Here is a 24,068-nt window from a genome sequence, read left to right as displayed (position 1 = left end):
CACAGTATATATAATATGAATACAATTCAATATTTCTGTTAAATAATAACAATACTTATTTTTCAAAAACACATTTACTTAAATTTCGTTTTTTAATACTTAAAACATTAAAATTTAAATGCTAATTGTACTCATTATAATGAAACAACTTTTTCGAATTTTGCCGTGGTTTAATAAGTTTTAATACAGTCCTTCCGTGACCATATTTGCTGTAAAGTAATCGTATCCGAAACGCCGGGCATTTTAAAAAACTTAATAAACCGCAATAAAATCCAAGTAAGTTGTTTCTTTTTTATTTATGTCGAGATTGTCGAATAAACCACAAACTACCTCTATTACCTACCTACTTCAAAAAGAACTTACCAACCTACTATTTAAATTTTTAAACTATAAAATAATATATAATTTTAATGGTGAAATAACTGTAAATGTTGCTCGGTGATTATCACTTTGATTTTCATAAATTTACAGCGTAGTAATTTTTGAAAATCAAAGTGATAATTTGCTCATCGTAGTGGTCCAATATTTACATATGTCAGTACGTTTTTAGAACTGAGAAGATTTTTATTTGTAGGGACACACAATTCTGTAGAACTGCAACACTGCTTTACAGAAAGCTTTGACGGGCAGTTCAAATCAATGAAATTGAAATTGACTTCGTTCTTTACAAAGTGCAAACTCTGTATTATAAGTGTTTGCCGGTGTCCGTCCAATTTCTATTAAATAATCAAAAGTATAATTTCGGTACAGTGAAAAATGTCAGTTCAAACTGTTTTATTAGATTTCTCTATTGATCCTGCTCGTCTAGGGGATGAAAGTGGACAGAAAACTGTATTCAGCCTATTGGAAACGGTGCTCAAGGATTATGTTCCTGGTCTCATCTTAGTCGCCGATATTAAAATAGATGGTGGATCGCTGAAACTCTTAACAGGAAAAAGGGGTACATCGGTAACTGTGCGATTATTTGACCGTGGGCTCGTCACAGTGAATATTGAATATTATAAAGAAGATAACGAGGAACCACTAATCAGTTTCAAGGTTAGCTCAATTCGCTTAAAATAGCATCGTGATATTGGCGCTAGAATCCTACCTACACACTTGACTGCCATTAAATTCACCATTATGGTGTGAAAATTAGATTCTGAAAAAACGTTACAATAAAAATAGAAATATTTTCCATTTATTCACTGAGCATAATATATATTCGATGTACAATGCATCGTTATACATTTTTTTAAATTAATCATACTAATAAAAAAATGACAAAGAACATTGGTGTATTAAGAATAAAGGTTGAGCGTATGGTCTTGTTTTAGTGTTCAAAGCTACTGGAAAGTTCAGTATGAATGTTGTTTGAGTGTAAAGCTTTTGCCAACGATTATAAGGGGTTATAATTATGATGTTTACTTGACCACCTTAGGTTGGCATGAACTGAGTATCTGAAGTTAGTTTTAGGTCCTAAGCACATTGACCTTTACTGCCTTCCTTAGGGAAGAGACAGTAATGTTCACTTTCAATGTTTTTACATTTAAATTTTAGATTAATTATGTTATTTCAATAAAATACTATCTTTTTTAATTCAAGAAATATTTTGAATTAATTAAATTTTCTAAGTATAAATGCAGTAAATCACAGAATTCAAACTATACTGCTTTTATGTTCTGAAAGTAATAAGTACCGCTTTTTTACTCTTTATTTCATTGACCATACTTCTGTTAAAAATAGGAATTTTAATCATAATACGACAGAAAGTATATTTAACAAATATCGTACAACTAGAAGTTAACTGAGGAACAACTGATTTAAAATATTAAATAATTATTTGAAACTTAAAGCTGACAAAAAAGGTATTCCTGATCCGATTCCTTGTGAAAAAAATAATGGGATAAGTAAAGCAAAGAGAGATGCGATTTTAAAAAATATTTGTCCTTATATAAAAATACCTGATGATCATAAATTTGTCTGATAAAATTTACCAGAAAAATAACTATGATTATTAATCAAAATTATTTTTTCAGTTACTAAATACAGTTTGTGGAGGTTCTAATTAGCTTTTGTTTTGTTTAAAAAGTTTTCCATCTAATTAAACCTCCATTTTTTTTTTCAAAAATTAAAAATATTCCAAAGATTTTGAAAAATAATCTCTGTTTAATTTCTAAGTCTGGTTTTACATCGTTGGCAAATCGAAAATTTAAAATGATAAAAAAACTGTTATATATTAGTATTCATTGTTACATAAATAACAATATAATTGTTTTTATACAGTGTGTCCCAAAACTCAACGTCAAGCCGAAACAGAGTGATAGGATTGATTGTAACTACCATGATAAAAATCAGAAAAAAATCTACCCCATGCAGTTTGAAAATTATGGTCATTTAAGAAAAACTTAGAAATTTGGTCAAACTGTAACCATTTTTCGGTTATTGTGGTTAATTTTTATTATTTTTGTTCATTTAAACTTTGAAACAGTAACCTTAAATAACATATCTGGAACCACAGTTAAAAATAATGACACAATTGCCCCAAGTTTGCTAGTATTAAGACTATTTGTTAAACTATGAATTAAAAATTTTCAAAATTTGTCGACTTTGAAAGAGTCGAGTTTGACTTGATCAAGGGCCTTCAAGGGATTCGTGGCCAAACGGCCACAAATCTGTGGATTTGCGCACTGTTTCCAAGGGAAATTTCGCCACTGCTTGCTCCAAAAATTTTTTTAAGAGACTCAATGTCGCCGTGTCGTTTAGAGCAGGCCATGTCCTCTAAAACTGACCATAATTTGAAGTCTAAAGGGATGAGGTCTGGGCTAGATGAGGGCCAGTCTTCATCTCTTATAAAGTCCGGAACGTTGGTTTCAAGCCAGGCTTGGGTAGTTCGTGCCTTGTGACCAGGTGCAGAGTCCTACTGGAAAGTCCACGGTATATTTTTAAAAAGTGTATTTCTGAGAGGTTTCACAACATGATCCAAGACTGTATCTTGATACACTTTGGCTGAAGTTTTCACTCCTTTTTCACAAAAATGTAGTTTTGTGACTCCTTGATAAGACACGCCTCATCAAACCATCACTGACGCAGGATGATGACCACGTTATACTTTTCCGACAACTTGAGCAGCTTCTTTAGAACTAAGTGTACACTTTATAATTTTGCTTATTGTAGTGTTGTTCAATCGTGAAAATTTTTTCATCAGTAAAGAGGATATTTCTGTGCCTTTCACCTGCGTATCGCGACAGAAGGCGTTTTGATCGATCCACTCTCTTTAATTAAAGATATTAAAGATTGATTTAGGGCATGTTCTGTATATCGGCGACAAGCACCGAGCTTCAGGTCTTGTTTTATAATACGCGACAGAGTCCTAGCGGGAATCTTCATTTCTCGCGATAAGATTTTTTGCTTCCTTCCTTGGGTCCTTCCTTTCCTTTTTCCTGTTTCCTTGGGGTTAAAACATAACTTAGAAATAGACTTAAACAGCAGGAGTAATAGTATATAGGACCTGTTTTGCTTAAATTAAGAAATTTTAGCTCTTAGATTTACTATTAGAATAGAAATGTGCCATAAATATAGTGAAATTTAAAAATACAGTAAAAAGAATCATATATCATTAATGGCCAGTTTCAATACTCTATCTATCTCTAAATTTGCTTACTAGAGATAGAATTTTGACGTTAACTCCATATAAATTGTGTCAAAAATGTATCGCTTAGTCGCTAGTAAGCAAATTTAGAGATAGATAGAGTATTGAAACTGGCCATAAAAGGATCGTATTTGGCAACCTGTGAAACGGGCCTTAATTGTAGTACATTAGGTGAAACATTATTTAATTATAATTACATTTGCATGTTTTCCCATAACATCGTAATAACACAAGTCTGATGAATCTTCCAGTAAACTGTAAAGACGCTCAACCTTACATTCTTAGACACCCATTTGTTATATTTTTGCATGTTGGTGAACCTGTGTTATTTTTCTTTTATTTTTTTTTCCATTTTATGTATTATTTATTTTAATAGTCGGCGAAATTATTGGAAAATCAGCTGAAAAAATACATCACAGTCATAAAATCGCAAGCATTCCCTGCAATAAAACGTTGCCTATTTGGCAGATATTACTCCACATCAGGTAAGTCTTTTTTCCTACATTTTTTATTAACAGTCACAAAATAAAAAATATTATTTTATATACTTATTTCTATCAGTTATTACTTTTAAATATAATACAAAATGTAATCTAATTGCATATTGGTTGAAATTCACTTTAGCTCAAACCTTCAGTTTCATATTCCAGTATACTTTGTAGTGAGAGGCACTAAATTAAACCACTTGATATTTTAAAGTATATGTCACAGTTTTTTAATGTAAAAGTCCTTCACATAACATGACTAGAATTTTATAAGGGTCTGAGCCAAATGTCAACTAGGTCATCCATGTCTTAGATATTTCAAAGAATGTAACACATTCTTTACACGTTTTTTTTTATCGACTGATTAAACATTCCTTTGCATGGAGGCAAAGTAAAATTGTATCAAATCGCAATCTCTCTGCCTCCACCCAATCTTCTACTCCAACTGGCCTCTGGCCGAGGCAAGTAACTAATTAATCATCGTAATTAATTACAAAGCGACATTAAAAATACAAAACTGTGTACCAAATTTATTAAAAAAAAAAAAAAATTCCTTTACTAATAAATGAACTTATGTAAATGTAAACAATGTGACTCATTGTTTAGCCAAAATGAGTAAAAAAAATTAGCGACTTTTATGGTATTATAAATTACCACGCAAAATAAAATAATTACCGACAACAATATTTGTGGCGGGATAAAAATATACTTGTGTAGTTGAATTTTCACTAAAATGTAATCTAACATATAGAATTCTCGTGTCGCGGTGTTTGTAGTTAAACTCCTCTGAAACGGCTTGACCGATTCTCATGAAATTTTGTGTGCATATCGGGTAGGTCTAAGAATCGAACAACATCTATTTTTCATATCGGGTAGGTCTAAGAATCGAACAACATCTATTTTTCATACCCCTAAGTTGTAGGGGGGGAATTAAGGGGGTTAATAAGACATATGGCAAAACAACGTTAACGGGGTCAGCTAGTAATCTATAGATATTTTGTACATTAAAAAATCGTCTATATATTGACTGTAATCAAAGTATTGAGAACTGCATTATAAAGTAATAAAAATAAAGTATCTAGAAATGTAATTTAAAATTAAAAATCACAACGAAACTAGACTCGTGTAAATTTTATAAATAGGTCGTTTTTTTTTTTTTAATGAATTTTAAAAACATTTCAGACGAAAGACTGCTTGAATATGACATCGACGCAGTTGTTTTCGAAGAAACATCGTCGTTCCAAAAGGTTCAAATCGTACACTCAAAATCTTTTGGTAACATGCTGGTGCTAGATGATTTACAAAGTAAGTACACTATAACTTATAATTTAACAGTCAATGTAATCTAATTCTCTGTTGCGCTAAGCGTAAAGAATAAAGGAAGTTCCCGAAATATCGGAAATCTCAAGTGTCATGTAAGAATAAATAGTATGTATAGAGTGATCGTGAAAGCTTAAAAAATTATTATGAGAACCGATTCCGGTCAGAATTCCTGAATCGTCCGTGATAATGACGTGCAAAGTCGCCGAAATGTCGGAATTTCAAAAATGTAAATCTGCAAGACGAATAGAAAAAGTGTCAACGCAAGGAACTAAAAAGAAATGTATTTCTAAGAAAGATTTGTTCCGCGGTATTTTTGGTGGATCTCATAAAACGAAAGATAACGATGTGAAATTCCAATTTGTGTATGCTTAAATAATCTCAAAACTTAGAATAGTAATGTTATTATTACCGTGTACGTTTACGATACAGGAAGGTCAGGGTCATGTTGAATTTCGAACTCCGAGCTTTTTAAGAGATAAATTCCCTTTATCTTATCTTTGAAACAAACAATTTTAACGGCTTTACAAAAGTAAAGAAAACGGCAAAAGTACAAAAGAAAACGGTAATAGGATAAACAATGAAAGATGTATAAAGTATATCTTATCGCTAAAACAACGATTTATTCCAGATAACCTTTGGCTGGAGGAAACAAACGAAGTAAAATAAAATGTAATGTAATAATAACAGTGTTTAACAAATTTAGTAAATGTTCCAAAATAAATTATATACATACGTACATAAATAATAAATAAAAATACGCGTTATGAAACTGGACTCCTTCCATTTAACTGCGATATCAGATTTGATATTGTAACCTAAATTTATGCAACATAGTTGACCTAAAGCTTATATTAAAAATATATATATATTAAATAATTCCAAGCTGGTTGTCTGGAAGAGCTCGCTGTATAGCGTAAGACCGCCTGTTGTACATTTCTTTTTGTTTATTGTTTTATAAATTGTAAACTTCTTTTTATGTGTAAAATAAACAGTAAATTGTTATTATTTTTATTATTATTATTACTACGATTATGATAATACGATATTACGAATATGATAATTTAGGAATAATAGTAAAGCTTTTTAATACAATATATGATTTGGGCGTCATACCATCGGATTGGCTCAAATCTACTTTCGTTACGTTGCCCAAAGTTGCTTCTGCAAAGAAATGCAGCGATTTTAGAACCATTTCCTTAATGAGTCACTCCTTAAAATTATTCCTAAAAATAATTCATAACCGAATTTACAGCAAATGCGAAGACCTTATTTCGAATACTCAGTTTGGGTTTGTTAAAGGCCTGGGAACAAGGGATGCACTTTTCGGGTATCAAGTCTTAATACAGAGATGCTGGGACATGAATCAAGATGTGTTTGTATGCTTTATCGATTATGAAAAAGCATTTGATAGAGTACATCATGCAAGAATGATCGATATGCTACAGTCCATCGGACTCGACTCTAAAGACGTAAGGTTTATTAAACACCTATATTGGAACCAAACAGCGAATGTACGTATCGACGGAAGACTGACGGATGAATCGGAAATCTTGCGAGGAGTACGACAGGGATGCATTCTCTCTCCAATGCTTTTCAACATATACTCGGAGATGATTTTTAGAGAAGCATTGGATCAGGTGGATGTGGGTGTCACGGTGAATGGTCAGATTATTAACAATATCCGTTATGCCGATGACACCGTGTTACTTGCATCTACAATGGAAGAACTTCAGACCCTTGTAGATAGTGTTGAATCTGTCAGTTCAGCTTACGGCCTCAGTATCAACGTGAAGAAGACAAAGTATATGACAGTTTGTAAAATACCGCCTGCTAACCCCACTCTGTTTTGTAATGGAGAACCACTAGAAAAAGTTAGCAACTACAAATATTTAGGATGCTGGGTCGACGATACGGGGAGCCACGGTCTGGAAATAAGGTGCCGCATAGAACAAGCCCGTAATGCTTTCTTTCGGCTTAAACCACTTCTATGCAATAAGAAGCTGAACATCGAGCTACGAGTACGATTAGCACGCTGTTACGTTTTCTCCATTCTCTTGTATGGTGTTGAAGCATGGACCCTCACCGAATCGACCTGTAAGAAGGTTGAAGCTTTCGAAATGTGGGTATACAGGAGAATGTTAAGGATATCCTGGAGAGATAAAATAAAGAACGTAACTGTGCTAAGTCGTGTGAAGAAGAAAGCGGAAGTTGTGTACGCGGTTAAGAAGAGAAAGCTTGAATACTTCGGCCACATCATGAGAAACTCTAAGTACCAGCTGCTTCGACTTATTATCCAGGGCAAGATCCAGGGCAAGCGCAGTGTGGGTCGTAGAAGAACATCTTGGCTAAAAAATCTACGCCAATGGTTTGGGAAAAGCACCCGTTCGTTATTCAGGGCTGCGGTATCAAGGATACAAGTTGCCAAAATGATCGCCGAACTTCGTGAGAAGATGGCACTTTAAGAAGAAGAAGATTATTATTACTTATAAAATTACCGTCTTATGTTATTGTCATCTGAGTTTTACAGTTAAGTCATTCGTAGTAATTTTTCCCATGTCATCTCAAAATCTTTTTTTTTTTCGAATTTGTCGATTTTATTGTTACATAATAATGAGGTATACTGACTACTGCTTCATTTTTTTTCACGTATGTAATTATACTTATTATAATTCGTTTGTAGCGATACATACACATGCAAAAATTCAAACGCGCTAGTATGTTCCGTACAAACGCAAACAAATGCTCTTAACGTGTGTTTCAAGAAAGCTCTTTGACGGCACTTTTAAGAAACGTGGTGTTCTCAGGCCGTAAAATATTACAGCCATAAATACTTAGAATTACATGACCCTAATACGACAATTACATATGCATTCCTAACAGTGAAAACTTGTAATTGACCTTTTAGTAGTAATTCCATAACTGTAATATAATTGTCTAGCTGTAAGTTTTCCTAAAAATAATAAAATAATTTTATTTTATTTGAATAATAGGTATAATTTGGCTTAAATCCTGTCATACAGAAGCCTAACACCCAATCCATATTTAAATGAACAAAAGTCATAAACTTTCATTCCCGTTTACAACTCCTCACAAACATGTACATTTTTAAAACATCATACTTTATTGTTATCGACATTCAAAATGCTAATTTTGTTACTTCTTAGTCTAGAAAAAAAAAATACCCCACGTTTCACCTTTTACAGTTTTCGTAATATACCTCCGTCGCAAATCTTAACTCCACGGTAATTTTCAATATTCCGTAATTAGTTGTAACAAATTATATGACCTTTCACTTTATATATATATATGTGTGTGTGTATAGATAACAGAAAAATATATACTATTTATTATTGTTAAACGATTGTTATCGTATCTCCGCATGGCAACAATATCAAACAAATCATGCTATAGTTACGGCACTGCCACCATAACAACATATTAGAAAACAAAGCTTCCACCGCGTCTGTCGGTCTGTCGGTCTTTGTGCACGCGATTAATTTTAAAACAATTTAACGGATTTTCATGCAATTTTTTCAATAGGCTTAAGTCATACGGAAGGTTTTGTGTTAATTGGTTGAAATATGACGAAAAATTTTTCACCCATGGTACGTAACTATATTTTATGAACAGCTCATTATACCCGTCCTAATAAAACTATTATCATTTACAATATAATAACTGAGGTATGGCACAGCAGGTTGCTTTTGTTAAAATATGGAGCAGCCCGACCGGTGAAGTACCTCGACCTTACAGAAGATCACAGCTAAATAACACTGCTTTCAACCAGTGTTGAGTTTCTGTGGTGAGTAAGGCGACCAGAGCTCCTGGAGAGGATTGGGGATAGGGTCGGCAATGCGTTTTCGATGCTTCTGGTGTTGCAGGCGTCTATAAGCTACGGTAATCGCTTACCATCCGCTGAGCCGCTGACCTAGGTGTATAAAAAAAATCGTTGTCAACTGAAATACGTTACATACCTGAATAATTCCATGTACATAATGAAAACCTCCTAAAATCGTATAAATCAAATGAATATCTTAGGAGTTATCGTCCAGTTAAAAAATATCAGGAAATTAAATCCAGGCATTGACTTAACTCGCTTATTGCGATTACTCCCGATCAAAGCCGGGGCGTTTCGTTTGCGAAAATGAAAAAAACAAGCAAAATATTTATATAACAAATAAAGTTAATGTTAATAATAATTGTGTTTGTTAGCAAACGAAAAAAAACCGACCTCAAATACATCGACAAGTATTACAGCGTAAGTAGACGAAAAAAATTTACAAACCCACTAGTCGTCACTACGATTTTCGAAGGTTCCACTCGATTTTTCTGGGATTCCATTATCAGATTCTGATTTTCTTACCCTTGTGGGATATCTCCTTTCCAACAAAAAAAGAATTATCAAAATCGGTTCATAAAAGGCAAAATTCTCCCCGAACATACATAAAAAATATATATTTTATATACGGTCGTATTGAGTAACCTCCTCCTTTTTTGAAGTCGGTTAAAAACTAATTTATAGTAAATTTTTGATTTTAACAAGTTGTGATTAATTAATAAATATACTGGTATCAACTAAATTACTTCTTATCTAAACATTATGCATATTTGTAATTTACAAATGAAACCTACATTTTAATTTTTAATAAGGCCAACAGAATGAGGCCCAAATTTTTACATGTATTCAAGATAAGGCATGAGTTTCGGAATGGAAAATCTAATTAAATTAATTAATACTTTTAATAAATTGTTTTCACGTAACATTTTTGTTACACAATTAATTAACAAACTTTTTTTTTTTTCTAGATATTTCAGAGGCTGACCTTATTTATACTGAAACTTTAATGCAAAGAGGTAAAGAAAACTACGAAGGAAAGGAAATTGTAATATTAGGTAAAAATTTAACGAAGTAATTAGTATTTTTTTTTAATCTTTCATATTTTATTGTCGTATTTTTACATAAAACTTTTTTAACAGACTATATACTTTATATATAGTCTGTTAAAAAAAGTAAGTAAAATACTAGTGACATTGTTTTAGTGATTGCATGTACATGCCGAATATGCCTGCCCAATCTTTATATAAATGACCTACAGCGATAGTCTTGGCAAAACGAGTCAAAATATTAATATAACGATCTCTTTAACAGGTGGAGGCGACGGCGCGCTTTTGTACGAGCTTCTAAAAGAGAATCCAAAGTATGTGTGGATGTTGGAAATAGACGATCTTGTCATGAAAGCTTGTAATAAACATCTCAAGTCTATTTGTGGCCATGTCTTGGAGAGACGAAAGGGGCCTAATTTTGAGGTAATTATATCTATCTATATATTTAATTCTTTATCCTAATTGAGTAACTATGAGTAGGATCAGTCTGATAGACTTATAGGCTATTATTTAATAGATAGTTATATTTTAATAAAGCTATGAAAATTAAATGAAAAAATTACTTTCGCATTCAGCCTGTAACATTCCACTGTTGGGAATAGGCCTCTTTTTCCATGTGGGAGAAGGATTGGAGCTTAATGCACCACGCTGCTCCACTGCGGGTTGACTGATATATTCCCTACTATGAGTAACAATCGCTATCAGGTATTTTTGATAACAACCGGGACCAACGGCTTAACGCGCTCTCCGAGGCACTGTAGGGATACCCACAAGGACAGACAGCCAAACCGAAAAGAAATATTTGCACAAATACAATATCCATCCCGAACGGGAATCAAACCCGCAGGCCGTCGGTGTTTTAGGCGATTACTCGCACCACTACACCAGAGCGGTTGTTAAAGAAAATATATCTTTAAGAAAAATAACTAATGAGTTACGTTACTTAACACACAAGTAAGTTTGAGACCATTGGTTAGTAAGAAAATGCATAAAAGGAATTGTCTTTATCGAAATCTGAAGCACCCTAGGAAGCAACTAAACCTCGGACGATCACAGCTAAATACTACTCCCAAGTAAGGATGTGTTCCTGTGGTGGAACAATATGAAAATTAAACAGTTTTATGAGTTCAATAACCTCAAATAAACTATCTTTAACCTTATAAATAGGTCAGTTGCATAAGACATAAGAAACACGAAATATTGTATAAAAATTAGATTAAACGTTTAACGTTAGATTTTTATACCGTTTTAATTTTGCCGGTCACGATTAATTTACTTTTGTGTGTGGCGAACTGTTTCATAAACATAGATAAATGATACATTTGTTTAATTTTTGGCCAGATAAGGAAATTTGACGGCATAGAAGATGTTAAACTACTCATGTAAGTCTCAAATGAGATGATTACTTGTTCATATACGTTCTTTTTTCACTCATAATTCCAAAAGGTTACTGTTTGTTGACTGTCTATTAGAAATACTATTAAACGCGCCAGTTTTAAATCAGAGTTACTGATTAAATAAATATTTATACCTTTTTAAAACTTAAAAGTTATACAGTCCGTATCAAAGGTATTTTGTTTTAAATAAGTAATGTTGAATGGTTTTTTTTTTTTGAAGTAAAACTTCTGTACTCATGCTTGACTTGGGGAATAAGCTGGCGAATGCGTGACGAGAGCGTTACGAAAAGTGTGATCGGGCAAGGCGAACGGAGCAAGAGAGAGGTGCGAGCACACATTTTCTTTCTCTTTCTCTCGTAGCCAGTTACGTTTTGTATATCTAAGAAACAGTGAAGGCTTGTTGTGCAGAAATTTTACTTCAGTCGTGTGGTCTAAAGCACACTCGTTCTTTATTATATTACCTAATACTTAGTGTTTTTCTAGTGTCTGAAAATAGTATAATGAATTATTATCTTTGTCACATAAAAATAATGTTCTTTATAGTACACCACTATAAATAAATACAGTAGCTATGCGATACTTACTTTGAGAATACGATATGGACACGATAAATGTTAAATATATAACAATAGAATAATGATATAAATATATATAATGTACCTACATATACTCATAGCTTGCGACGTACATAATGTAAGCTTGCGATATAACTTGTCTTATTGAAGAAGACTACTACAAAATAGAATATAGAAAAACTAAACAGTGAAGGAGTTCTTGCAAGCATCACTCATTAGATCAGATTTTAGTTTAGATCGACTTCTATTGGGTTTGGTTTATCTCATTGACCTTCCCTCATACGTCGTCTCTCACTCACATAGAGATTGTACACATTACAGTTATTATAGTTAAGCTGTTTGGCTACGGCAGCAGCCCTCTCTTTTTTTTTTTTTTTTTTTTTTATGTCACTAGGTCGGCAAACAAGCGTACGGCTCACCTGATGGTAAGCGATTACCGTAGCTTATAGACGCCCGCAACACCAGAAGCATCGCAAGCGCGTTGCCGACCCAATCCCCAATCCCCCCAGGAGCTCTGGTCACCTTACTCACCAACAGGAACACAATACTGTTTGAAAACAGTATTATTTTGCTGTGATCTTCTGTAAGGTCGAGGTACTACCCCAGTCGGGCTGCTCCATATTTTGAGCAGGAAATTCCTGCTGTGCCCTACCAAACCTCTTCCCGTGGGTGTCGTAAGAGGCGACTAAGGGATAACACAGTTCCACTACCACCTTGGAACTCATAAAGCCGACCGATGGCAGGATAACTATCCAACTGCTGGCTTTGAGATACACAGACCTAAGACGGGCAGCAGCGTCTTCGGTGCGACAAAGCCAGCCCTGCGGTCACCAACCCGCCTGCCCAGCGTGGTAACAATGGGCAACACACATGAGTTCACACCATTTTTGGCGCGAACTTGTGGAGGCCTATGTCCAGCAGTGGACTGCGATAGGCTGAAGACTATCGCAGTCCACTGCTGGACAACAGCAAACAGGAAGCAACTGAAATAAATAGAAAACAGTAAAGTAATGTAAATACGCGAGATTACTTGCGAAGGTGAACGAGGCAACTCGAGTTTGTTACGATATTAGGAGACATGGTCATATTTTCGATAAACATATATACAGAAAAGAAGCGAAGGAAGGAAAAACTGAAGCTTTAAAATCGCTTGAAGCTTAACACGTGGCACATGGAATACTCATTAGTTTGTACTTTGCATATATCCACAGATAATCGTCGAAGACTGCATGGTGACAGTGAAAAAGTTTCTGAGCGAGAACAAGAAGGTCGACTACGTGTTCGGCGACCTCACCGACATCCCCATCTCGGAGGAGACGGACGGCGAGCTGTGGGAGTTCATGATCGGCGTGCTGCGCGCTGCCTTCGACATTCTGCGGCCCGACGGCCGGTTCATGACGCACGTGAGTGGCCTCCGCGTCGACTACTCGGGACACTAAACACGTTACGTTACACCCGTCACACTAAACACGTTACGTTACACCCGTCACACTAAACACGTTACGTTACACCCGTCACACTAAACACGTTACGTCACACCCGTCACACTAAACACGTTACGTTACACCCGTCACACTAAACACGTTACGTTACACCCGTCACACTAAACACGTTACGTTACACCCGTCACACTAAACACGTTACGTTACACCCGTCACACTAAACACGTTACGTTACACCCGTCACACTAAACACGTTACGTTACACCCGTCACACTAAACACGTTACGTTACACCCGTCACTCTAAACACGTTACGTTACACCCCTCACTAAACGCGTTAAGTTTCACCAGTCACACCAGACACGTTACACTACACCCGTCACACTGTACCTGTCGAACTACGCACGTCACACTATACTCCTCACATTGAACACATTGTCTGCACAAGTCACACAGACCACGTCATTTGCATTCGTCATATCCTGTACGTCATACTGTACACGTCACATTTCTCACGTTTTATAATTGACTACATTTTTTCGTAGCAAAATTGGAACAATATTAAACAAGGTTACAAGGTTTTTTTTTTTTTTTCAGGGAAATGGTGCTACATCTCCCGAATCATTAGAGATGTATGAACAAGTCTTGGTAAAAATGAAGCCAGCGGTGACATTCACAAAGTGCCAGGCGTTCGTTCCGTCATTTTTGGAAGATTGGATTTTCTACCAAATAGCCTTTAAAGACCAAAGTGGCGATAATTAACGACCAAAGAATTATAGTGTTCCTTTAAACTAAGCTAAGTCATAAGTTCCAAATCGTAGAAATAGTAGCCCCTCAGTGCAAATGTAGTTATTAAGTCCTTATATTCGTCTCACTAAATACAGCCCGTAACATGGTTAAGAACACTCTCACTCTACAAAGACCAATGATATGGGTTTTTTTTTATAAAATTCTATAAAACCTAAAACGTTCAACTACAATGGGAAATTTCATAAATGCACATAAATTTAATAAAATTACTTTTGATATTCTTTTTAATCATAGAAGATATTGGTTTTCCATTTGAGTGTTCCAATAGGGTTATCATTAGAAATATGGAGTATATGAAAATTATTTAATAAAAATCATTTATTTGGAAAAAATAAAAAATAGACAAACTTGTTGACTTTTTATAAAACTTATTTTTTTTCTATATTCCCAGACAAATGGGGCAATTATAAATATATTTACCCAAGTAACTAATTATTAAATATTTTGCTTGCTACATCGAGAACTGTTATGTTGCAATATTGGTAATCCTATGTTGTAATCGGGTTTTAAAGTGAGGCAAGTGCCTTCTATATCAGAATGTAGATTTAATTAACACTGTTTTATTAGTTTACCGAATTTAGTTCATTAAGAACATTAATCCTTCATTAGTCGTAAAAGGAAAACATCTCAAAATAACTGTATTTGATGTATTATTTTAAACGGGTATTCATTTACGTTAAATCAGACTTGTATCAAATACAAAGAAAAAAAAAACAGAATCTTTATTAGTAACATGTCCAAAATGTTAAAAATCAATTAAATTGATAATTATATTATTAAATCTTTTGCATCTATAATGGAGTAAAATGTCTTTACTGCAACTGGAGTAATCTTTTCTTTTCCTTACTTTCCTTTATCCTACTCTCATACGATGGGCATATTATTATATAGTGTACAGTTATATACCGATAAACAGCTAGAAAACACATCGCTGTACCATAAATATATATTGACAGCTTGAAAAGGTGTTGCCGTATACAGATATTTTTATTTCAGTTGTGTTGTCAAGAAATAAGATGTAACGCGCCGAACTTAACCCTTTCCATAGTTTACGATTCTTGGGATTCAAAAATGTACTTTGCTTGCATAAATGGAAAGGTTTAACTAATTACATATTTTGCAATATACTACTTTACCTTTTAATTAAATAAAAAATCGACAATCAACATTTTCTTATATATTTGTTTTACAGTATATACTATTGATAAAAAATAATGAAACATTGTAATGTATAATACAAAATTAACATTAACATTTTTAAAGCCAGTAAATATAAAATTGTTACAATCACAGTGTCTCCACAATATCTGGACAGGTCATTAAAATGAGAATCTTATGAAAAAAATACTAAGTATCTTATAGTTTAATTTTTTTGCTATGTTAAAATACGCAAGTAAACGTAATAATTCATACCAAGATAAAATTTACTTTAAAAAGAAATATATGTGAGGCTAATGACCTTCTCCATTTTTATGAAACAGGACAAGGGGCTGTTTTTGAGGATGCACAATTAGCTAAAATGTAAAGTATCTGGGTGGAAGTACTGCTTTTGCTTCATTTTTTATACTTATGTGAGTTACTAGCCGACTTCAAAAAATGAATTTCAGTTCTCAATTCAACTATGTATATTTTGTCTGTTACCTCATAACTTTTTACTAGGTGGACCAATTTCGATCATTCTTTTTTGGTTGAAAGCTGGTACTTGTCGTGTGGTCTTTTGAAAATTTCAAGTTAAGTTATTTTTGTATTTACTTGACTTTTTTGTATAAATGGTCAATGTAATTGAAGTCATTTTTTTTTTGTTTGTGAATACATACATTATTTTTCATATCTAAACTCATCAATAAATTATTTGTGATATTCACAAAACAATGATAATTTTATTAATGAGTATAAAATTCGACAGTTTAGTTTTTCGCGAAAGCCTTTTTAAAATATACAAGTATTTACTTTTGTTTCAAATTATACTTAAACCAGCAGAAGATACTTATTCTTTACATCACTATGTTATTCAGCTTGTCTTAATCTGGCAAGTCTCTGCGTAAGTTCATCTTGTTCGTGAGAAACAACGGTTGCGGTGCCTACTGAAGCACTTGGTATGCCCGATGGTAACTCCATGTTGAGTTCCAATCTAAGAAAAAAGTAATTTATTAATTTTCTGTCCTAATATTTTGATGGAAAGTTGATTCATTCAAAATGTCTTATGATTTTATTGTGTGATGAGGAAACAATAATTTCCATATGCAAGCACATTTGAAAAAAGTACAATAAGGAAAACTAAATGGTCAAAAACTACAAGTGTAAAAAAATATGTTCTAAGAATTTACATGACATCTTGACAGTCATTGCTTAAATTAAACAAATTCTAATTTTATTCATTCTAAAATGTGGTAATTAAATTAAACATGCTCTCAAGTAGTATTGTATTTCTGTGGTAAGGTGGCAAGAGTTCCCGGGAATGGGGGGGTCAGGAGTTTGGTCAGCCTGTAGTCGGTGGCTATGTAACCACTTAGCTTAGGCTTAATCACCGCCTCAGTATAAAAAAAGGCATTAATTTGTTTTATAACATACCCAGCTTCATCAGCTACTTGTTGCAGTAAGTTATCTACATCACCCTGTGGAACTGTGGTTGTTGTGGTTTGTGACATTGTATTTTCCATGTAAGATGATTGGACATCTAAATCTTCAAACTGATTCTCAAATTTATCCATTAGACTTGATATTTTCTCGAGATTCATCGATTTCATTGCTGCGTCCATTGCTTTAACTACACCTGCCATTGAATTTGTTACCTGAAATTGAAGTAAAGTATGATTCTAATATAAAAAATTTTAGGAACAATATATAACATAAAATAAATTACATTGCTAATATTGTACTCTTAAAATCTACATTGTGTTTAATCCTAGAATTTACATGAAAATGAAATTAAAATACTAGTTTTTATATTCAAAATATTAAGCAAAATGTAAATAAATATATTTAACATACACACAATGGTATCTGTTCCTTAGATAGGCAACTGATACCAATAAAAAAAACATATACACGACCAAGATATTAGTCACAATTTACCAAAGACAGTTAAGTACCACCTCACCTACTATTCATATAATTAGCTAATAACAATTGATTCATACCTTTCTAGTGGTGAGAGCTGTCTGTACTCGGCTGGACACAGCATCTACTCTCGCAGACATACGAAGATAATTTATAGCTTGATTCTTTTGTCGTATTGCATTCTCTGCATGAATGCGAGCTACCTCCATGTTCCCTTTCTGAATCGCCTTTTTCGCCTTCTCTTTTTCTAATTTCTCCTCCTTTTCACATTTCTTAGAATTTCGTTCTAACTCCTTTACAGCAAATTTTAAATTAAACAGATGCTCTATCATATGGTTTAAGGAATTTTAATAGGTATTAAAATATTATTAATAGAAGTTACGTTACAATTTACACAAGAAATATGTAATTAAGCTATTTTTATTGTTACGGTTGAGATATCATAGATGATGTAGCTGTAGTTACTACTACTATTACTAACTAGAGAACAAGGAAAATTTCTTTACATTTTTCTTCCTAACACTAAACATTAATCACGTATATATGAAGAAATTAAAAAAGGATACTCTCCATTGCCGAAGATGACATTTCGTTACCCAGCTTGAAGGCTTATTTAAGACAATTAAAAATGACGACGCAGGCCTGAGCCTTCTTTTTGTTTTTATTAAATTATTGTCGATAGAAAAAGGAAGAAACTGTAATTTTCGATGCTCCTGTATAGGCAAGTTATTTTACTCTTTGCTTCGATGAGTCACAATCACAATTACTAATGTTCGTGCAAGAACAACCAAAGAACAACAAATTACTTTGAAATGTCATTAATATGTCAAGTAGCAAGTTATTTTACTCTTTGGTCAAGTATATCAATATTTCTATCATGGAGCATAGAGAAAAGGAGAACGATCGCTATAGAAAATAGTGTCCCGAAAATATCGACGAAATAGCGTAGCGCTGCGATCGCTAAGTTGCCTCAATAAAAGCGCGGGCTGTTGTGCGCTAATTTGAACTGATCTATCAAGTTTATCAACATTTAGTTCGATCATTTTTTAGACATTCGAAGGTGCATAAATTCCTAACAAGCTGAAAAACTGTTTCTGAGCTACAACAATTCAAAAAGTTGTAAAAGTTGTTATCGTAATAATATACACACGTTTCTACGCTTTTACAGATGTTGTTTCGAATTTACACTAGCATATAAATTAAGAGACTGGGTTTCATTTTACCTGATATTCTTTAAGTTTTAACTTATGTATATTTTAAGTATAAGTTACAATGACCGATAGAAAAAAAAATCAACGTATGTAACAACTCCAGAGATGTGTATATACGTGGCGAACTCATGCGAAAATTTCGCATAAATTGAAAAGAAAAATCAGAATACAGTGATTAAACTTCGATAATTCGCAAAAAAGGACGTCCCTTTCGGATCAGATAGTACTAAATAATAATTATAGAGAAGACTGTCTTATTTATAAGTCTGTGAGGTGTTTGCATATTTTTAACCACGGGCATTAATTTAATTCACAATAAAGATTCATTCAGAAGTAGACGATATTGGATTAAGTTACGTAATAATAATCTATTTCAATGCAATAAAGTTGCGATAGGAAGCTTAGTATAAAACTTAACAGTTAATATAACACTTATACATTTTTTATAACCTTTATTTTTTGTTCACATTTATTGTAAATGTACTTTAACTAAAATATTTACGATGTTTACCTATTAATAAGATTCGAATATGAAATTACCTATAATATAATTTAAAAAGGTTCTGAATAGAAAGTATTTGCCAGATAGTGAAGTGTGAAGCGGAATGAAAACATTCAGAAACTTATCCGTTTCATTTCATTATAGATTCAATAAGTTACAGATACTGAGACTATCAGTAAGATGTGAAATTGTTTTTATAAGATCAATATTTTAACATCCCACGGCTGGGATTAGGTCTATATGTTTTCTTTTTTGTTCTGTGATACTAAATACGTTAAAACTATAGCATTTGTTAGTGGTATTCTTCCCGTATGCTTCAGCATGTAATGCTCTAATATCCCACTGCTGTGCATAGGCCTCTTTCCCCCGTGTCAGTGCTTAAGTCAGAGCTTAATCCACCACGCTGCTCCAATGTGGGTTGGAAGATTTATTCCCTATCAATCGCTATCAGATGTACATGATAACAACAGGAACCGACGGCATAACATTCTCTTCGAGGCACGGTGGGGAGACTCAAAAGGACTGCACAAACAGACCACAGCAAACATCTGTATGGCCAATATAAATGTTTGTTATGTGCGGGGATCGAACCCGCAACCACCACCTTTAGCATTCTATAGCTTTTTTTGTATAAAAATTACATTATTGTCTCTCATTAATTATGAACAATATTATGCATATTTTGATATGGTTTTATTTTAATTTTTTTTCAATAAAAATCATAAAAACACCACATTACTGTTTTTAATGATGCTTACAATATGTTTCTTCACATAATTTATAATTATAAATACAACTTTTCTCAAAGTAAATTAAGAGTCAGTAAATAGTACTAAAATTATCAGAAATATATTATCCATATTATTAGACTATCTGTTAATTATTTAATTAACAATGAGACAATATAAACGTGGCCTTTGCATTGTGACTACTATACAGGTTTACTGGCGAAGTGGTGAATTAGTATCAATATTGAGTGATAGTTAGTAGAAATGAAAGATCAAAATTTGCTAGATTTAACGACATAGTAGTAAAATAAATAAAAAACAATTAAAATATCATATTTTTTTATTTCATAAAATTGCTTTATAAATGTATTTACATTATTTACAAGTTCATTTGCATACAGTTAGATAATTACAAAAAAAATCTGCTACCTAAAACACATATCTATTGACTTACAAGATGATTTGGAATTTTTCAAAGGTAATGTAGATACTTTCTTTCTTTTCACACTACTACTAAAAGATGTACTTGATGCTTGTTTTTACTTCAGGTGTCACAGTTCTAGATGGATCCTCGATTTAGGTGAATCTTTAAGTTTATTTTCAATTTTCACCGAATGTGTAATAGTGTGAGATTTTTATTTATATTAAAAGAAATGAAAGAAAATATATCGTACCTATAGTGTATGTCAGTTCCTTTACATAAAATAGTCGCTTGCAGAGTTTCCATATACATTTTTATATCTTCTATAGATGATGTAGTATCAATAACAATTTCTGGTTGTTGAGAGAAAGAAACCTGTTGTATCAGAAATGATTATGTGAGCAAAACTTAATAAATTTTATAAAATGCTCTGTATGCATTATAAATAGATAAAATTATTCAAAAAAGCATGAGAAAATTATTTACCTTCACTGAAAGATTATTGGAAATAGTAAAATTCATATCTTATATAATATCAACTCTTCATCACAAGCAAAATAACACCATCCTTGGATCAGTATTGAGTGAAAATGAGCATGGATCTCTGGAGACATGTTCGAGATAATGACCTAATGTTGAAATTTATGTACAAGAAAATATTCTCTCTCTCTCTCTTGTCGGTCCCTCATGTCTGAGGATCGTGGTCAGCATCAGGGTTGCATCTGGAGCGGATGATGTGCCTCCACCGGTCTCTGTCCATGGCGTCTCTTACGACCGTGTATAACCTAGTGGCAGATGAGTTCTTGACCTGGTCTACCCATCTCGTTGGTAAACGACCGTGCGATCTTTTGCCGTCCGTGTTCCCAACCACAATCACAAGAAAATATTAAAATCTCGCAAATCTATAACAATATGATAAACATAACAATATCTAAGTCTTTTACATTATTAGCTGTTACAATCTCTGGTGATTCCATATGATGGGGTCCTGCTGGTTGAGAATCTTCTTTTAAATTGTTACCTTGAACGATTTTTAACAAGGGTTGTGTATAATCCAGGTTTTCGATTGGTCAGTTATTAATGTCATTTTGCACTATTGGAACTTGCTGTAACAAAAAAAAAACAACTTTAAAGTAAAGTAAACAGATTTGATATTTCTTATATTTCAATATCATCTAAAAATAATAAATTTTGGCATTCAAACCTCTTCAGAAATGTCCTTTTCCAAATCGTGAGGGTTTATTGGAATGACATTGTCATTCAAAAGAGTCCACCTTTCGCGAGGGATGATAATTTCAGCTCCATTAATAATCAATCGATCAATTTTCTTAATATCTTCTTCGCGAAAGTGCTTCTCACACAAACTGATTTGGAGTCAATTGTTGTGATAAAGCTTTTACCCATTTTCCCTCAATACATTATTCTGAAAGTGAATGAATAAATTTTGAGAATGTAATTACTTGCAAATCTTGTAATTAACCTTAATTTCAACAATTTCTTAAAAGTTCAATAAAGATTAATTTATTTAAAAAAACATGATTAACTAAGCAAATAATAATTTTACATATTCAGTATTCCAATGTACAGCTATGAATCAATAACGTATGAAGATATTATTACCTTTGGTAGTTTGGTACTTTGAATAAAGATGATTGACGCAAATTGTTTTTCAGTAATTCATTCTATTTTAGCGATCAGATGCTAAATCTCTTTTACATCCACGCACAATACAATGTTTCACCATTTTGTAATGTTTCTTTTGGTCAAAAATTAAAAAATTACGGAGCACGATTATTTTCTCACAAATGCCGCAAAGAAAATTTGTAAACATTGTTTACAAAATACATTATTCAACTAACTTCATTTACTTGTACTCATAAGCACATGACATAAACAGCTAACTTCACAGAGGCAACTTACCGTCAGCAGCGCAGACTGGTGGCTGAAACAAGTTTTTAGGGACAGGCGCAAAGAGTATATAAGTAAAGAGGTGTCACTCCATAGACACGGTCGAGCTCCGGGTTCAAGGTTTTGCTATACTTTAAGTACCAACTTTGTGGTTGAGCTCTATTTTTTTCGTTAAATTGGTAATAATGAAGCGTAGTGTTGTTACTGTTATCCTACCGGAAATCGATAATAGTGTGGAAAAAGGTCGATAAATTAGTCAAAATTATCGATACTTTCTGAGCACAGGGTTCTTAATTTTATAATTTTATTTAAAATAAAAGGTTTTTTGTATATATATATAATGTATATTTAAAACTTCTTGTATATACTACACTACTACTAAATTTCTTGGTACTACTACACTTAACCAGCGAAAAAAAATCTACATTTTAAACAAAAATGAAGGTAATTGTTACAATTAAACATTACAAACATAATTATTATTTTGGCCTGATCACTAGTGTCTCGGTAGACATCACCTATCTATTATGTCATCGGCTTTATAAAATAAATATTAGAACTTAAGTAATTATTTAACCTAATGTTCCTAGTGTAGGCCGAGAGGAAAAAAAGCTGGACAAAACTCTCGGTAGTCTTTTCAAATTTAAAGTTGTTATACAAAAAAGTTACATTATTGAAGGCATGTCGATCACAACAGCTAACAAACAAATTTTATATTTTCGTAAACATACTGCGATACATCCCACAGCTCTCAGCACATTCTAGGCCTCTTTCTTCAAGTAGGAGAAGGATCGGAGCTTAATCCACCATTACAAAACAAATTAAATAGTAATTATCAAACAATAACAAACACTTTTACAAAACAAATTAAATAATAACAACTATTAATTATCAAACAATAACAAACAAAATGATTTAAAACATAAAAAACATGTTAACAAAACAAATTCTTAATTATTAAGATATTAATTAATATTTAATTATAACATAGATGATTTACAAACATAACATAAACTTCTTTATAAATCAAATTAAAATAAATAAATATAATATCTTATAACATAGATGATTTACAAGCATAAACTTATTTACAAAACAAATTAAAATAAATAAATATAATATCTTATAACATAGATGATTTACAAGCATAACATAAACTTATTTACAAAACAAATTAAAATAAATAAATATAATATCTTATAACATAGATGATTTACAAGCATAACATAAACTTATTTATAAAACAAATTAAAATCAATAAATATGAATAAATATAATATAAATCTTATAACATAGATGATTTACAAACATAACATAAACTTCTTTATAAAACAAATTGAAATAAATAAATATAAATAAATAAATATCTTTTTTTTTCTTTTTCTTTGATATGTATTATTTCTGTTTTTGGTGTACAATAAAGTGTATTATTATTATTATTATCTTATAACATACACACAGTCATATATTCCTATGTTAAGCAACTTAATTCTTGTGTTACAGGTAACAACTGACTGTACATTTTTTGAAATAAATAAACAGAAATAATATATATATATATATATATATAAATATATAAGTACACGTAGTACATTCAATCTCAGGCGGGAATCGAACCTGCAACCCGTGGAACAGTAAGTAACAATAACAAAAAAGATGATTTAAAAGCATAACAAACATTTACAAAACAAA

General features: G+C 32.5%; 2 protein-coding genes and 2 long non-coding RNA genes across 4 annotated transcripts; 1 reads left to right on the top strand and 3 right to left on the bottom strand.

Moving 5' to 3' along the window:
• The first annotated feature begins 607 nt into the window (after window positions 1-607).
• On the top strand, window positions 608-15,367 carry LOC123654176 (spermine synthase). The gene is made up of 7 exons (XM_045590098.1): window positions 608-1,038; window positions 4,008-4,116; window positions 5,299-5,421; window positions 10,246-10,332; window positions 10,589-10,746; window positions 13,507-13,698; window positions 14,334-15,367. Exons 1-7 carry the CDS (start codon window positions 757-759, stop codon window positions 14,496-14,498), a joined length of 1,116 nt encoding a protein of 371 aa, XP_045446054.1. The 5' UTR covers window positions 608-756; the 3' UTR covers window positions 14,499-15,367.
• Window positions 15,368-16,390: 1,023 nt separating this feature from the next.
• On the bottom strand, window positions 16,391-18,457 carry LOC123654583 (charged multivesicular body protein 1b). The gene is made up of 4 exons (XM_045590480.1): window positions 18,173-18,457; window positions 17,687-17,931; window positions 17,118-17,338; window positions 16,391-16,677 (listed from the first exon to the last, which is right to left on the bottom strand). Exons 1-4 carry the CDS (start codon window positions 18,192-18,194, stop codon window positions 16,554-16,556), a joined length of 612 nt encoding a protein of 203 aa, XP_045446436.1. The 5' UTR covers window positions 18,195-18,457; the 3' UTR covers window positions 16,391-16,553.
• A 2,162-nt stretch (window positions 18,458-20,619) lies between these two features.
• LOC123654581 lies at window positions 20,620-21,065 on the bottom strand. Its single transcript, XR_006743252.1, has 3 exons — window positions 20,955-21,065; window positions 20,722-20,843; window positions 20,620-20,633 (listed from the first exon to the last, which is right to left on the bottom strand). It is a non-coding gene; the product is annotated as an uncharacterized LOC123654581 (long non-coding RNA).
• An 8-nt stretch (window positions 21,066-21,073) lies between these two features.
• On the bottom strand, window positions 21,074-21,993 carry LOC123654582. The gene is made up of 3 exons (XR_006743253.1): window positions 21,673-21,993; window positions 21,413-21,574; window positions 21,074-21,097 (listed from the first exon to the last, which is right to left on the bottom strand). It is a non-coding gene; the product is annotated as an uncharacterized LOC123654582 (long non-coding RNA).
• Window positions 21,994-24,068: the final 2,075 nt, after the last annotated feature.

The sequence above is a fragment of the Melitaea cinxia genome, chromosome 6 (assembly GCF_905220565.1).
Source record: "Melitaea cinxia chromosome 6, ilMelCinx1.1, whole genome shotgun sequence".
NCBI classification, from domain to species: Eukaryota; Metazoa; Arthropoda; class Insecta; order Lepidoptera; family Nymphalidae; genus Melitaea; species Melitaea cinxia.
This window is presented reverse-complemented; position numbering and strand designations above follow the sequence as displayed.